A 14,861-nucleotide genomic window follows, 5' to 3' on the forward strand; every position below is an offset into this window, starting at 1 on the left:
GGAAATGATGATGTGCGTCTGTTAACTAAGATAAGATAATTACCCACAAAAACAAAACAGTCATCTGATTTTTCATTCTTGAATAAAGAACAAAATTAGGCAGAGCATCCAAAGAAGGATGGTTCAGAGGCTCACAAGAGACAGAACCTGCGTTTACAAAATATCTGCTCCAGCTGTGTGTACATAACAAGTCAACCAACAGCCACTATTGACTACTCTATGCATACGAGACATTGCTGATTCAGCACGTTCACCGACAAAAATATACATTAGCGTTTCAAAATCTCAGTCGATCTTCCAATAATTTCACCAGAAAATTAAACGACTCAGCGCAGCTTTAAAAATTAAATATGGGTTTTATTGGACAGCTTCAATCAATAACAAAGGCAGCAATACTGAGATTGTGGTTAAACAGTTTTTTTTGTTTGTTTGTTAGATTGCTCAAAAGCAATTGCTCGATGAAAATGTTATTCCGTAGAAAATAAACAAAAAATAAAATCTTTAGTTTGAGCTTTACAGGTGACGAAAATAGAAAAAGTTCCTAGAATGTCCTCAAAGGAGCAAAAACCCAATCCAATCTTTAATTTAAGAGTGTTCCCAGTCTGCTCTAAATATAAAGATGTATAAAGCACAATACCCCATAACTCCGGACCCCACTCAGGGGTCCCGGACCCCAGGTTGGAAACCACTACTATAGTGTGAGTCCTAAAATGCACCGATATCTAATGATGTGGGATTGCTTTTATAAAGAATTGTTATGAAACCATACTGAAGTGTTCTTTTGGCAGTGTATAAATGTCACCTTCTCACCCTGCAGCCACAGCCCGCCTTTGTATCTGTGTCAACCGCCGCTTGGTTAAACAGTGACAAGCGCATTTGTGTGTAGAGAGTCTGTGTTTTCATCTCTTACCTAAAGCCAAGATTTCACAATGTTTGAGCAAGAGCCTTTGTGCTTCACTCGTTTCAGTTTGGGAATGACATATACTGCAAACCTGCATATTCAGCAAGTTTTAAAGTTATTGAACAAGTGCTGTGAAAAAAAAAAAAAAGAAAAATCTCCTCCAACTCTTTTAATGTTTTTCCTGTTAAATTCTGCATTCATTTTTCAGTTGTATATTTCTAATGATTTCTTTTTTTTTTTTTTATCTGCTGTGTTTTGTTCCTTTTCCTTAAAGGACCTCATCTTGTAAAGAAAAGAAAGTATCCGGCCTGTCAACACAGAATAAAAACAGCTCACATCTGCCTCGTCGATCCTTTAAAGTTTTATCAATTTCACTTTGCGCTTGTGCGACGCAGGCGGCCCAGTAGGAGGGAATGGGATTAAGGCTGAGGTTAATGTAGTATTTACTGTATCACAATGTCGCTGCGACGGCCAGTGCAAATCTGGAGCAGGAGAGGAGCGGCGGAGGTCACATGAGGGGTCGGGCAGATTAGAGAGGCAGATTTGGGGGGTAAATATTTCAGGATGGGGCTCTCTTTAGGGTTTTACTTTTGATACATCAGCAGGAAGGCAAGAAGAAAAAGAGATTAGAGCTCAAACTGGTAGAAAGTTAGAGAATTTCGCCCGAGCGAAGGCCCCAAGCAGAACAATATGAGGTCTCTCCTTTAAATGGATTAACAAGAATCTGGGGGGCATTTCTCTCTTAACAGTAAACAGGATGAGAGAATGACAGCTGTGGGCTCACTGCTCGACCTGCTACAGATCTCATCATCTCTCACAGTTGCTGGGATTAAAAGTACATTTTCCCCTGCTGTGTCAGTGACAGCTCGGTACTCACCCTGGCGTCGCCATTGGCGGGTCGCGGTCCGTGGCTGAACGCCTGTGCAGGGTCTTTGTGGTACACCTTCAGGCAGGAGTGGTCCGTGATGTTCCTGTAGGGAAAGGAGTTGTTCCGCGGTAAGAAGGCGGCCCAGATATCGCCGTCAGACAGCGGCCGATCCTGCCTCAGCCTGGATCTCCTCAGCGGGCCTCCCAGGGGCACGTAGCCTGAGAGAGGCTCTGGCAGCACTCTGTTGTGTGACATTTCCTCTAAATCTCAAAAGTCTGTGAAAACAGCCACTGATACTGTGGTGATACGTGTTTCAGCTGCTCAAACAAGAGAGCCCGATCTTTCTTTCGCTGCTCTCGCTCTGACTGTAGAGCTGCTGCACCCTGGACAGAGCGGCCAGCCGTGAGGCATCACGAGACAATTTTTTACAGCCCAGATAAAGAATTAGTCACAAAGTACACAGTTCACCTGAAGAGGAGCTCAACAGGGCAAAGTTTCTTACCTCTTCAGAAATATTTCCTTTTTTTATTGTTATTAAATAACTAGTACAAACGACAGTGTACGGTTTCAGTATAGTATCTGCTGTGTTAATGATAATACATGCAGCTGAATGCCAAACCAGGAAGGTACAAGACAGCAGAGAAAAACTGTGAGCTTCAATGTGTTTGTGTGTTTGTAAAGGCTGTGCACAATGCTTCACGCAGTGTTTTGAAAGCCACACTCCGAAGCATGAAGGTACCTTAAAGGTGTAAAACGACAAAGCGCGGCATTGCCCAAAGTTCGCAGAGTGAAACTTTGACAGAGCCGAGTGAACAGGCAGGTGGGAGAGTTGTGGGAGTCTTGAAAAAGTAGCACATCAAAGGCTTTTTCACTGTGAGGTTTCATTTGCAAATCATTTTCTTTTTCACATATGGGGAAAGGGAAGTGGGAAGATTTCCTGGTCAGCAACATTTCCTGTTCAGGGAGAGCTATTGGGCTGTAAGTGCTGAGGGACAGGGAAAGGAAAACACTTTAAAAATGAGGAAGGGGAAATCCTACAAACCACAGATGTCCTGTTCACACAACACAATGCAAGCTGTCAACCGCATGTTGTCAATTCCTCTATTTGCATTCACATTTGTCCCAAGTATACACACACACACACACACACTCATACACATGTTTACCTGACATCAGCAAGCTCGTAGTACATATTCCTCATGTCGTCTTTGACATAGACGGCGACGCTCGGCGACTCCAGCATCTTCATGGTGAGCTGTTGTGGGAAGGCACTAACAAACAGAGCTCTGATTGTGTCGATGCTGGTGATCTCATTCGGCATGCGAATCTGCTTGGTCTCGTCTCCGTACTGCAGGTACAGCACACCTACAGGGAGAAGCAGGGGAGCAGGGTGATTAGCCGTCGGTAAACTTCGGTAAACTTCCCTCAAGTCAAATGGCACGTGATTTCTACAAATTGCGGGACGAGTGATAGATAGGCAGCGATGTTTACATCTGTTCGGATGTAGAACAGGTTCAACCCTGTTTGCAGGGCTAATCTGTGCATGCAAATATAATACAAAATGCCACTCCCAACCAGTGAGAACCTTTACGTAACAGCCAGCAGGGTTTTCACTAGCTGCAGCAGACAACAGACGCTAAGAAAGAGGCTGCCAAAGAAGAGCAACTGGTCAAAAATCTTAGCTTCCCAGACATATTTGATCTTTTTATACATTTATAACAAACGGGAAAATGATGCAAACACAGAATAGGTCAAAAATACTGCATTTTAATTACAACTTGGGTGAGAGTAAAACAGTCATCATCTTGATAATATTTACGCTATTCTACAACATTCATGCAACTCAAAAGATTCTAGACATATGCATTTGCCCTAATTCAGACTTACGGACTAACATTAAGCATCTATGAATCATGAAAGACACTGATTGATTCAGGACGCGAATTAGAAACTTCCTATTTGCTTTTACAATTTGTTATATTGTATTGGTGATAAAGTTTAATTTTTAGCTGAAATTAGAGCAGAGAAGGCATCTCATCCTGAAACTCAAAGCACGTTTCCAAAAAACCCATCTGTGCTTGACTTTTTTCTTTTTTTTTTTTTGCAGTTAAATACCTGCGAGCCATTGGGCCGTTGCTCTAAACAAGCCCTGTAACTTCTGCCAGTGCTGCACATGTCAGCAAACGGCATGCTGCATATTCCCCGAAAACAGGACAAATTGCTTCAAATTAACAACACTTGGTCATCCCAGGGCCAGACGACAAAAGCGGGCTGTTTTCTCCGGGTGGAACAGTACGAGCTGTGCATCAAACGGGCAAAAGCTTGAACCTCTGAACTCTGGGTGTGGCATCTGTACTGTGCTTTAGAAAAACAGATGTCTCTCCAACAAAAGTCATGGACACGCCCACACTGCACTTGAATAAACAATGCCAGTGGAAAAAAAACAAAAATAAAACACACATTTCTATTTCCAGCCTGTGATTCATTGTTTCAGACAGATGTGGTGCAACAACAGAAGTCATGGTAGTGATCAAAGTAGTTAAAAAAACAAGTTTTAGATCTTTTTATAATTATTTTCTATCATATTTTAATAAAGATCATCCAGAATGTCACATTCCATAACATGCATTCAGTCATTTTTGAGAACAGCTTGCTTTAAGAACAAAAAAAAAGAAAGAGAGAGAGACAGCGAGAGAGAGAGAGAGAGAGAGAGAGGTTTGGTTTCACTCAGAGTAACCCCATAAAAGGACCAAGCCAGTAAAAGCTACCAGATGTTGGTGAAACATTATACAAGGTCCTACATGCTCCATGAGACATAGCAAGACAGACAGAGGGCAAATCCAGGAAATAAAATTGCTGAGTCTATCCATTGCGCTCCCTGGTCTGTCTGGGTTCCTGTGTAGTAATAACTTAACAAAGTGCCTATTTGCAGAATAACTTCATCTGTCCCCCGAGAGCTGTTACGTTAACAGTCGCCGGTCTTCACCCAGATGTTAGCAACTAGAGTTTGATGACAAAGCACCATTGATCCAGCCCGACTTCTGAAACATTTGGATTCTTAACATTTGCACTATTTGCAGCGACGGAGTCGAGGAGTCGGGTCGAAGCGGGGAACCGCGGTGCATTCCTGAGTGCCTGGTTTCACCGGGGATTGGAAACAAATGGCCAGTGGGATTTTCTAACCAAATGGGGAGAGAGAGCGCGCTGCAGACTGGCTGACTTTTCCACGTCTCTCCGGAGAGGCAGAAAAGATTAAACTAAACGCAGTCAAAAGAAACATCCTTCTGTGCCTGTTAATATTAGCTGTTTAAGTTCAAATTAAATCCAACGGCGACAAAGAGCCAGCAAATACCGCCGCTAAGCCACAAAAGTAATACTTTAAAATACAATCCACTTGATGCCCACGCTCTAAGAATCGGATACTCACGGAAAGGGTTTTTAAGGATTTCCTGTTTTCTTCTGGCTCTTATGATGGGTCTCTGGGAAAGACCTCGCCACAACTCTTGCAGCACGAGCAGAAGATACTCAGGAGCCCCAAATGTCCGTTGGGGCTAAGTGAAGCGTGTGTGTTTGTGTTTGTGTGTGTGCATGTGTGTGTGTGTGTGTGTGTGCGTGTGTGTGTGTGTCAGAGACTGTGGGAGGAACACTGCTGTGAAGTGGTGCCCCTTTCTTTCTCCTCCCCCTTCATCACTCTATAGCCCCCCACTGTCCAAACGCTTTGTCCTCATGTTTTTGACCGAGAGGGAAAAAAAAAAAAAGAAGGTGTTGGAGTATGTGAGTCCCTACAGTCGTGGATAGCCATGGAATTTGAAAATGTGCTACTTCGAAGCATTAAAATTATTTTCTGCTCAAGAGAAAATGAGAATGAGAAAAGGAGTTCACCTTAATACAGAGAAAAAAAAGCACACTTCAACTGGAAGTGAACAAATCCCCATCTTGTTATCAATATAACAATATTCCTGTGAGGCATTTTAAACTGTGCCAACCTGCATGAAAAGTGGGATATATGACTTATATTAAACTTTGATTCATTGATTAGAAGCCTCTTACATGACAATATGACATGGCTGTATGATCTTTCAACACCCAGGAAACCATAAAAACTCAATTGCACTTATTAAAGTTTATTGTCTCTTTAATGACTCTCAAATCGCACTATTAACATCCAGTAAGTGTGAAGCTGCAGGGACAAAAAGCCCCGATGTCATGAGTTTATCCAAGCTAATATATCTGGTCAGTACATTTTGTTATAAAACAAAAATATGCTTTTCAAAAAAAATGTGAGGCTCCTTTTTTTCCTCCTCGTGCAAGAAAAACCTTCCTGGAGAAAAAAATCATATTAAACTATCGCATAGTTTTATTCATTTTTAACTTTAGTCAGACAAACTGCTCAGATGCTTCTAAGTGCTGCCTTGCTGAGTTGTAAGCAAATCGTAAAGATCACCCTGCGCTCCACGCTTCCACTGGACAGTTCTCACATTTTCTCACATCAGTCTGAGTTTATAGTAGAAACCTAATTCTGCACAACTTTCGACCATTCTGCATATGTATGCAAATGAAGCGCAGAGTGCGACGATAAGACAGCCCATTTCTAATCCTGCCAATAACATGGCGCACTGTGGACGGCTTGCTCTATCTTCTGCTGCAGCAGAAATGAATGCTAATTAAAACAAAATTGTGAGCTGAGGAGGGAGGAGAAGATAGATGGAGTGGCATAAAGACAAACCACTGAGATCGCTGAGTTATTACAGAGAGAGCACTTAAGCTATGGCGAGATTATGCTAAAAGAGTGTTATCAAATGAGATTAATGTTTCTTAATTTTCATCACAGTATATTAATGAAGCCGACCTAAGATTTCAGATATGGCTTCATATAGTTTTCATTCTCAGTACATTCTTTATAGACCAGATTTATCAATCGCAGTGGAACAAATCACACAGTTTTAAACAGATTTCAGCATAAAACAGAGTTAGGAAAGAAGAAAGTTTTTTCTAGTATGATATCTGAACTGAACTAAAGCCTGATCGCGCGGCGTACCTAGAGAGCGGTCCTTCGTCTGGTTGGTTGATCGCACTACAGGCAGGCTGGCACGAACCCGGCTGCCGCGGGTGAAGCCCGTGGGCGCGTCGCACTCAGACATGGCGTCCAGCGACTCCAGGGAGGCCAGGGAGAGGTGGTCGATCTGGTCGCCGACGCTGGGATGGGGGCTGGGGCCGTGCTTTGGGCTTCTGCTCTGGAGTGGGACGAACATGGAAACAAGAATGAGACCGCAGGCACAGTAGAGGAATGAATCTGTACATGCATGAGGGTTACAGTCTCAAATTTAAATGTGTAACACTAGACTTAGTTTACAATGCATATAATAGTGTAAAACAACAAAACTGTCTGGAGGTTTGTTAGGATTCACAGATTCTTTACCAGGCAAGAACAACAAAAAACCTTTGATGTCAACTCTGAGCTTTATTCCAGAACAAATAAATTAACCAAACAACAGCAGCCATGCAAATGAGCCAGGAAAGCTTTAATGCTTTATATCACGATGTTTAATACATGCTCACACATGGAACACTTCCCCGTACTGTCCCACAACCATCTCACTGCGCTAAAGGTTATCAAACGCGACACATTTGTTAACCCAGTTTAACAGTGGTCTCTAATTATAAATCTTACACGCACCCTCATGTTAGCATGGTTAGTCATGACGCTAACTCAGACACACAAAGAGAGACCAGAAAAAGAAGAAAAAAAGGGATTCCTTTTACCCGCTGATTAAGGATGAGGACTCATGCATCAAAACTTTCAGATGAGCTCTCCACTCTGTAATCAGAGCTGCATGATGTGGCGTCCTGAGCCTGAGCTACAATGAGAGCATGTGTGACGCGACTACCAAGCCCATGGAGGCATTGTGCTCTCAGGGTGCTGTAAGGTGATCTGGACCTCAGGGACAAGGTAGGACTGAAAACCAAGGGGGCCGGTGAACACTGGGCTCTTTATGTGAGGCTGTCATTCCCTGGCAGCGGAACGGCGCTGTGGAGCCGATGCAGCTGGGGACACGAGACCAGATCCGTGGAGCGCTCACACCTGAACGTACACGCCGCCGCTGCTCGCTCACGTTCGGACAAACGGGGGGGGATCCTCGTGCGCTAAGCGTAGCTGACATTAGCTGAGCTTTCCCGGTTCGGCCTGACAGCCAAGGCGAGCTGGCAGCCGCACACCGGGCAGACGCCGAGAGACACGGGGGCCGCACGGGGTCGGGAACACGGTCACACAGCAGATGTTAGTGAGGGCGCTAACACGGCCACACAAACACTGACGCACACGCACACACACATCGGCAGTACGATGCAGATAAGATAAAAAAAAAGTACGACTAACTCTGTGGGGCAATTGGATTTTCATCAAATACCTCTGAATGTCAAGCTCAGAGTGGAGGGAGGAGAGCATGCCCTGCAAAGACTGACGGGAGAAAAAAGGAGAGAGGGAGAAGATGAAAAACAAATGGCTGAGAAATGCCAGTGGGAGGTCGAGATGGAAAAAGAAATGGCCATCAAAGAAAACACCAGAACCATGGAAACAGATCAACGTCAACAGCAAAGCAAAGCGAAGAGGAAAGGCTGTGAGGAGCGTCAAGATGTGGTGTCTTCTGCACAATCCAGGGGCTGATTGTGTTGATTTCAAAAACACACTTGTTTTCTAAGTTCACGTAAGTTAAAAGAAGCACCGACTTGAAAATCCTGTCCATCCCACCTCTTACTGAACATTTCAGTCACATTAATTGCTGCCATTTCTGCGATACGATGCCCTGTAGGCTCCTCATCGTGGCTCTTGTCCTGGTGTGATATTTGCCAAGTCCCTGCAAGCATTTCTCTGATGCACCTTCCCTCAGAAACTGCTGAGCTATCACTCAACTTCTGCGATTCCATTAAAATACGCTGAGGCTGCACCCCGCGCAAGGGATTAAAAATAATGGAGAAAAACGGTGATCCTTTAATGTCAATACATTGCAGACCTTTTAACACGGAGAGGTCACATGGAGTTGACATGTCGCCTGAACCGTGTGTTGGAAATTTTAAACTGAAGACTGAATGATTTATGAGGTTATTCAGTAATGACGGGTCCAAACAGCCCTCCTGCATCGCTGCTCCGTCGTCCTGCGTGCTACTGTGTTCCACTCAGCGTGTTACACCTGTAGGTAGTAATTATGCCAGAGAAGATTGGCAGTGTAATTCAACACTTTCTGAAATTCTAGCATGGTGGAAGAAAACCCCACCTTGAAACTTTAACTCGTATATGAGTTTACCAAGGTGTCACATTTCTGAATTTGAGTTTTTTTTCTATTAAAATTACATGTAATTTCAGATGCACAGCACCACTTAAAAATCAAAAAATAATCAGATAAGTATGCAGCGTGCAAATACTTACTTGTTTCAGTCATTAATGTTATGTTGTTCATTTTTCGTAACATCGACGAGCAGTTCTCTCGTTTCCAACCCTTTCTTTGTAATTAAATCACAAACGCTTGCCTCTTTTGCCAAATGGAATCAATTGCATTGTTTTGTGAAAATGTGAGGGCAGTCCCTCAAATAGATCATCTCTATTTTGTGTGCTACTCTTTCATCTAGTGAGAATAAAACCAGGACTGAAGTTGGAAATCTGCTCAACAAATCGTTAAATTCACTCAAATGCAAACTGAACTTAAAATCAAGAACGAATTGAAATATTGACAATTAAAAAAAATCAGTTAAAATGCAATAAATAACAGTCAAATATTTTCCACAAAAATGCAGTGAAGCTACATCTCGTTAGACAAAAACAAAAGATACAAGCAGTAGACTTGCAAATACAAGCACTGAACTGAAGAACTAAACGGAAGCATTTAATCAACATTTTTTTCAATTTAAGTAAAAATGATTCCAGTAACTTCTGAGCAGGCAAAGCTTTGGTCCCTCTGTGGGGTCCTGGACCAGGGCTGGCAACCACTGATCTAAATGAGCACAAGTAAGCCAGAGTTGTAATTAAGTGTTGGACAAATAATGGACCTTTGCTGTGATGAGCCGATCGAAATGTAGTTTGAACTTCAGGACACGTCGTATCGTTGGAGCACTGGAAGGAAGAGGAAGTGTCGGCCTGGGGATAATACTGTGGTGGCAAAACCACCGCTCCTGAAATCACTGAGCAAATTAAAAGGAAGATTACCTTATTTCCTACTTTGAAAATCTCTGTCCTGTTTTCAGAGGGCCAATTAAAACATTTACTTTGGGTCATGACTGAGCGTCAGGAAAATGGCACAAAGGCACAGCGTCACAGATGAAATGCGCAGGAGACGAAGAAAGTTAATGCGTAAGACAGTCAAATATAAAGATGGAGGAAATTGCAAATGAGACCTTCTACCTCCCGGTGGAAAGGGGTAATTAAGCTAAACCACTCCACACCAGTCTGCATCTGACAAATGAGGCGTCCCCTCCAAAGGTTAACCGTTTAGCTCAGATGAACTTGACTGGATCGCTCTCACGCTTCCTTTTGCACGCAGAGATCGTCAGCGGATAACCGAAGAAGCCTCGCAAGCCGAAGACACTTCCTGTATCGGCTAACCCTCTCTTTCTTTAAGGTCCAGATGTGACAGCCGCAGGCTGACCACTGATTAGCGCCGTAAAACCTGCTGCAGCTCGCTCGCGCCGATACGACATTCCACGCCAGCGATTTCCCGCTCTTCAGTCAGTCCGTGCAGCCTCTGATTCTGCTTTTTCAGCAGCGCCTCGGTCTGTACACCACGCTGACTCTGACAGGTATGATGAATGTGAAACTGAGGCGCCAACATTAGCTTATACACACAAATGTGACAAGTTATAAAGTCATTAAAAGAGTTCATTCGGTGGGAACGTGCCCAGAAAATCGAGCTTGACTGTGCCAGGGCAAAAAAAGAAAATGTGTATATCAATATTAGGAGGTTAACTGCAAAATGCTGAAGAAAAGAAAATCAAAACATGCTTGCGCTGCCTGATCATGAGAAGGATATAAAGAGAGGGTGGGTGTGTGCATGAGTGAGTCAGGCCATTGTTCCAGAAAGTCTGACCTGAACCCAGGACATCCTGCAAACATTTATGCAACACTCGTCCGACAAACTGTAGTTTGTCAGGTCTGCATCACCAAAATACACTCGAAATTCAAACTTCATATGTGTGATCGACATTGCAACTCTCCGACAATGTAAATATTTCAGTTCTGCACACGCACGAGACGCTTCTGGCTGTAACCTGTCTCGACAGTTACAAAGCCACTTTCAAATTGAAAGCACAAAGCAACATGATTTCACAAAAGCAGAGCAGGTTATGTTATATCGCACGGCCCGCGTTTTTAGCTCCTGACAGACAGGCTGACACGCCGAGCCGAGCTCGGGCGATTAAAGTAAATTACACTTGTTAAGAATAATGGCAGCCCCCATCAGGAGCCTGCTGTGTCACTCATGGAGATTTAAGTATAGACATAGCCTCAAAAGCTGCCAGCTCGTCGTGCACTACACCTGCTGCCGGTCCACACAAAGCCCACTGATTGGTGCACTCTTCTTTATATAATCGACACGGCTGGGCTGACGGCAGCTTTCTCATAACACAGCCTGGACTTTGCTTTGAAAAGCAGACTATATCTCTACATTCCTGTTGATATATTTTTTTTTTACCATGTCTGTACACAATAGAAGATCTGCAACAAACGAGGCAAAGTGTCACAAGAAGCTGAGGACGGCTCATGGGCGGATGTATTCCCTTCAACGGCAGTCGCCACTAGAGCCCTATAGTACAATGAGCCGCATTCATCTCTGAAAAGACACACAGGTACCCAGAAAAACAGGTTTTGTTCGCTCATTCAACTTTGTCTTTCTCGATGTGAAAGAATGAAAACATAAGGGCAGAGATGGGAACTTGTACAGCTTTAACCACGAGCCTGTAGTGAGCGTGGCTTCCCACTTAAGATGCTAATTTGGCCTGAGCTTCAGGGAGCAGGAACGGAGCTAACTGTAATTACCTGGCCTGATCTGCATGGCAAACACACAAACAGAAGATGACTTTGATTAAACAGTATTTCTCTGATGGATCAGGAATGAATCTGTCAAAATATGCAATATTTGGGTTGAATCTCTTTTGTGTTTGCATCAAATTGTTCCAGAGTAAATACAAAAGCTCATGGTGCAAATGGTCAGCAGTATTTAGTGCTGTAAGAGAGTCAAGAGGTTCAAATCAGCTGAAAAACTGGATCTGTGTGATTGGAAGCTACGCACTCTCCCTGTGTCTCCGTCAGGTTTTTATGGACGCCCCCGCTTCGTCCAACCGTATTCAGACATCTTTCAGGTTGCTTGGTGACTCCAAATTGGTGACTGTGAATCTCCCTCTGTTAGGACAAAAACTTCAACAAAGCAAACACATTTGTAAACCTGAAAGTCTGCGTCGCTGCACTTCGACACAACTTTAAAGACTGAAGCCGAACGACTGGTCAGTGCTCAGTCCGAACGCATTCTGCGGACAGACCATCGTCTTTTGTCCTCCATAGCCTAGATGACATTATAGCGAAATCCCCCAGTCATCCATTCTCATTCAATGCTTCCACATCCCTCTCTCGCCCCCTCCTCTGATGCATTCCTCCTCTAATCCTGTCATCAAAATCCCCACATGACCTTTTAGAGAGGGGTGTGTTTTGCTGATTGGTGTGCTAATTTAGATGGGTTGAGAATTTCCACAGTAAAATCTGGTAAAAATGTTTAAATATGGTGCAGAAGGACTGGCAGTTTCTTCCTAAAACATACATCTCCTATACTGCCGAGTAGCTGGAGCGGATCGCAGCTAACTGTGGGCGGAGGCAGGATACAATCTGGATGGGACGCTAAGGCAGGACGAACACACAGAGACCGAGTCACACACACTCGCATTCACACCTAAGGGTAATTAAAACTCAACATTTACACTCAAACGTGTCGTTTTCCAAAGAAACGAGAATCGTTGGGCATAGGAAGAACGTGTAAACTCCACACAAAAAGGCCCCCGACCCCAACCCAGACTCCTCTCACTATAACCTCACCGCCTCCACAATATCCGGGTCAACAGCGGGAGCATGTTCAGCAACAGACTCATAACATCAAAGTTCAGTAGAGAGAGCACCACAGGAGGTCCTTCCTTCCTGTGGTCATCAGACGCTACAATAACTCCCGGTGAATTCTGTCTTCACTGTCTGGCCATGCATATATTATTGACTGTTAAGCCTTGTACACATGGGACATAATATCACTCATTTAAATATTTTTATTCTTACTTATTTGATATCTAATATTCTATTCTCTATTTTAATCTGTGTGAAGCAATGCTATAAAAAAAATTTCCCTCGGGATCAATAAAGTATTCATTCTGTTCTATTCCATTCAATAAGGTAAGAGGGCTAACCACGACACCACTGTGAACTGACAAACCAGACATTCTTATGCGAAACAAAGACAAGAACTGTCACTCTGAAGTGAAATATTGGCAACAAATAAAAAAAATGCTTTGATCAGTTCGACTGGGTGCAACAGAGACAACGCGGCGTCTGTTGACACGTGAATGAAATAGGCTAGATGACAATCTGCTGCGCCGTTTGTGACATTTTAAACAACTGAGCAAAGCCGTCCAACTGATTTTATCCACTCACACCTACACGACTTAGTCACGGTTATCGGCGGCAGACATCAGCCTCTTTCCCGAGCGAGCAAAGTCACAAATGTCCACTTTGTGTGAGCATTAGATGCATCAGGCAAAAAGCAGGTTACGACACAAAGAACATCATTTTCATCGTATAAAATTTAAAATACTTTATCGTCTCTTCATTGTAACATCATTCAGTAGAAAGCAACAAACACATTCGGGATCCTATGAAGTTTAAAGGCAGTATTTACCATACTTGACAAGTGGCAAAGTCCTTCCAGAGTTTCCCTCCATGAGCATGTGGAAACTCCCTGGTCTAAAGGAAGCAGGGTCTCTTCCTCCAGTGTTATTCCAGCTCCTGCAGCCCTTGGTGTGTACAACTGCCCTGTCCCGCTCCCGTCTCTTTCTGCTTCACCTCGCAGCGGACGCCTGTGTCTGATGCACACGCCCCCCCCCTCCCCAAACGCCGTCCCCGCAGCCTTTAACGATGGAGCGGCACAATACAAACACACAAGCCACACCAGGCTGACAGCAGGGGAAAGTCATTGTTTGGATGTGTGCTTTTCTACATCCGTGCACCATTGTGTGAGACAGAGATTGTGTTGGAAAGCAAGTGACAGCCACAGGAAAAAAAAAAAAAGAAAAAAAAAAAGCCCAGCATGCTCACTGAAATATTTCTTACTTCCATGGTGTTTCTGTGAAGTCAGAGTAGAAAATAAGCTACCAGCAGCAGCTTTAAACTGCAAAAAGTTTCAATTCTAGGCTTAAAAAAAAAAAGTTAAACACATTTTTTTATCTTAAAATGGCAGCTTAAAGACAAATCCACATGTCCAATCTCAGCTCCAATCGTATCGCCCTGAGGCTGGAGCTGAGGAGAGGGAGATGACACTTGTGTCCCGAGGAGATAAGACCCTCCTCCTCTGTCCGCAGGGACACTGAGTCAGGCCTTCGTCCTGAAGCACAAATAGTCTGACACCCATGAATGCACGTGCCTGGTCGCCATTCCAACACAGTTCTGTGCATGTTTCCAATGAATGTTGGGATCCTTACAAGAGAAAATTAAATTGTTTGAAAAAAAGCAAATTAAAAATGTGACAAGAAGATGTGCTGAGATCGGATTGTGGAACTCAAGCCAAGGTTGCATAAGTTAGCAGGTCCAGACTCATACTGAGGCCGACAGATCATGTTTTCGGCTTGCATGCGATGATTCGCACACATCTCCAAGTGAACACACATCCAGTCGATCCTCAAAGCCACACACCCTCTTTCTAACCAAACAAATACATGCAAAATACTGGTTGGCGTGGCTGAGGAGGCACGATCTGTTCAGACTTGCTCTTTAAATATTACTTGATCAGCAGCAACACACAATTCTGCTCTGAGAACTTGGGGCAACCCCACCATAAATCCTTGATTGGTAGATTAAAC

The 14,861-nt window shown here is 43.7% G+C and overlaps 1 protein-coding gene across 4 annotated transcripts in view; it reads right to left on the bottom strand.

Annotated features, from left to right (window-relative positions):
• Positions 1–14,861, bottom strand: part of kiaa1217 (KIAA1217 ortholog) — an 83,433-nt gene that overhangs the window by 18,837 nt on the left and 49,735 nt on the right. The window contains exons 4-7 of one of the 4 annotated variants that reach the window (XM_030099700.1): positions 8,146–8,226; positions 6,808–7,003; positions 2,936–3,134; positions 1,779–1,872 (exon numbers count right to left, since the gene is read on the bottom strand). In XM_030099700.1, coding sequence (XP_029955560.1) covers positions 1,779–1,872; positions 2,936–3,134; positions 6,808–7,003; positions 8,146–8,226 — 570 coding nt within the window. Of the gene's footprint in view, positions 1–1,778; positions 1,873–2,935; positions 3,135–5,196; positions 5,344–6,807; positions 7,004–8,145; positions 8,227–13,684; positions 13,822–14,861 lie in introns of those variants that run through there. The other 3 variants (XM_030099701.1, XM_030099702.1, XM_030099703.1) reach the window with 3 other exon arrangements.

The sequence above is a fragment of the Salarias fasciatus genome, chromosome 9 (assembly GCF_902148845.1).
Source record: "Salarias fasciatus chromosome 9, fSalaFa1.1, whole genome shotgun sequence".
NCBI classification, from domain to species: domain Eukaryota; kingdom Metazoa; phylum Chordata; class Actinopteri; order Blenniiformes; family Blenniidae; genus Salarias; species Salarias fasciatus.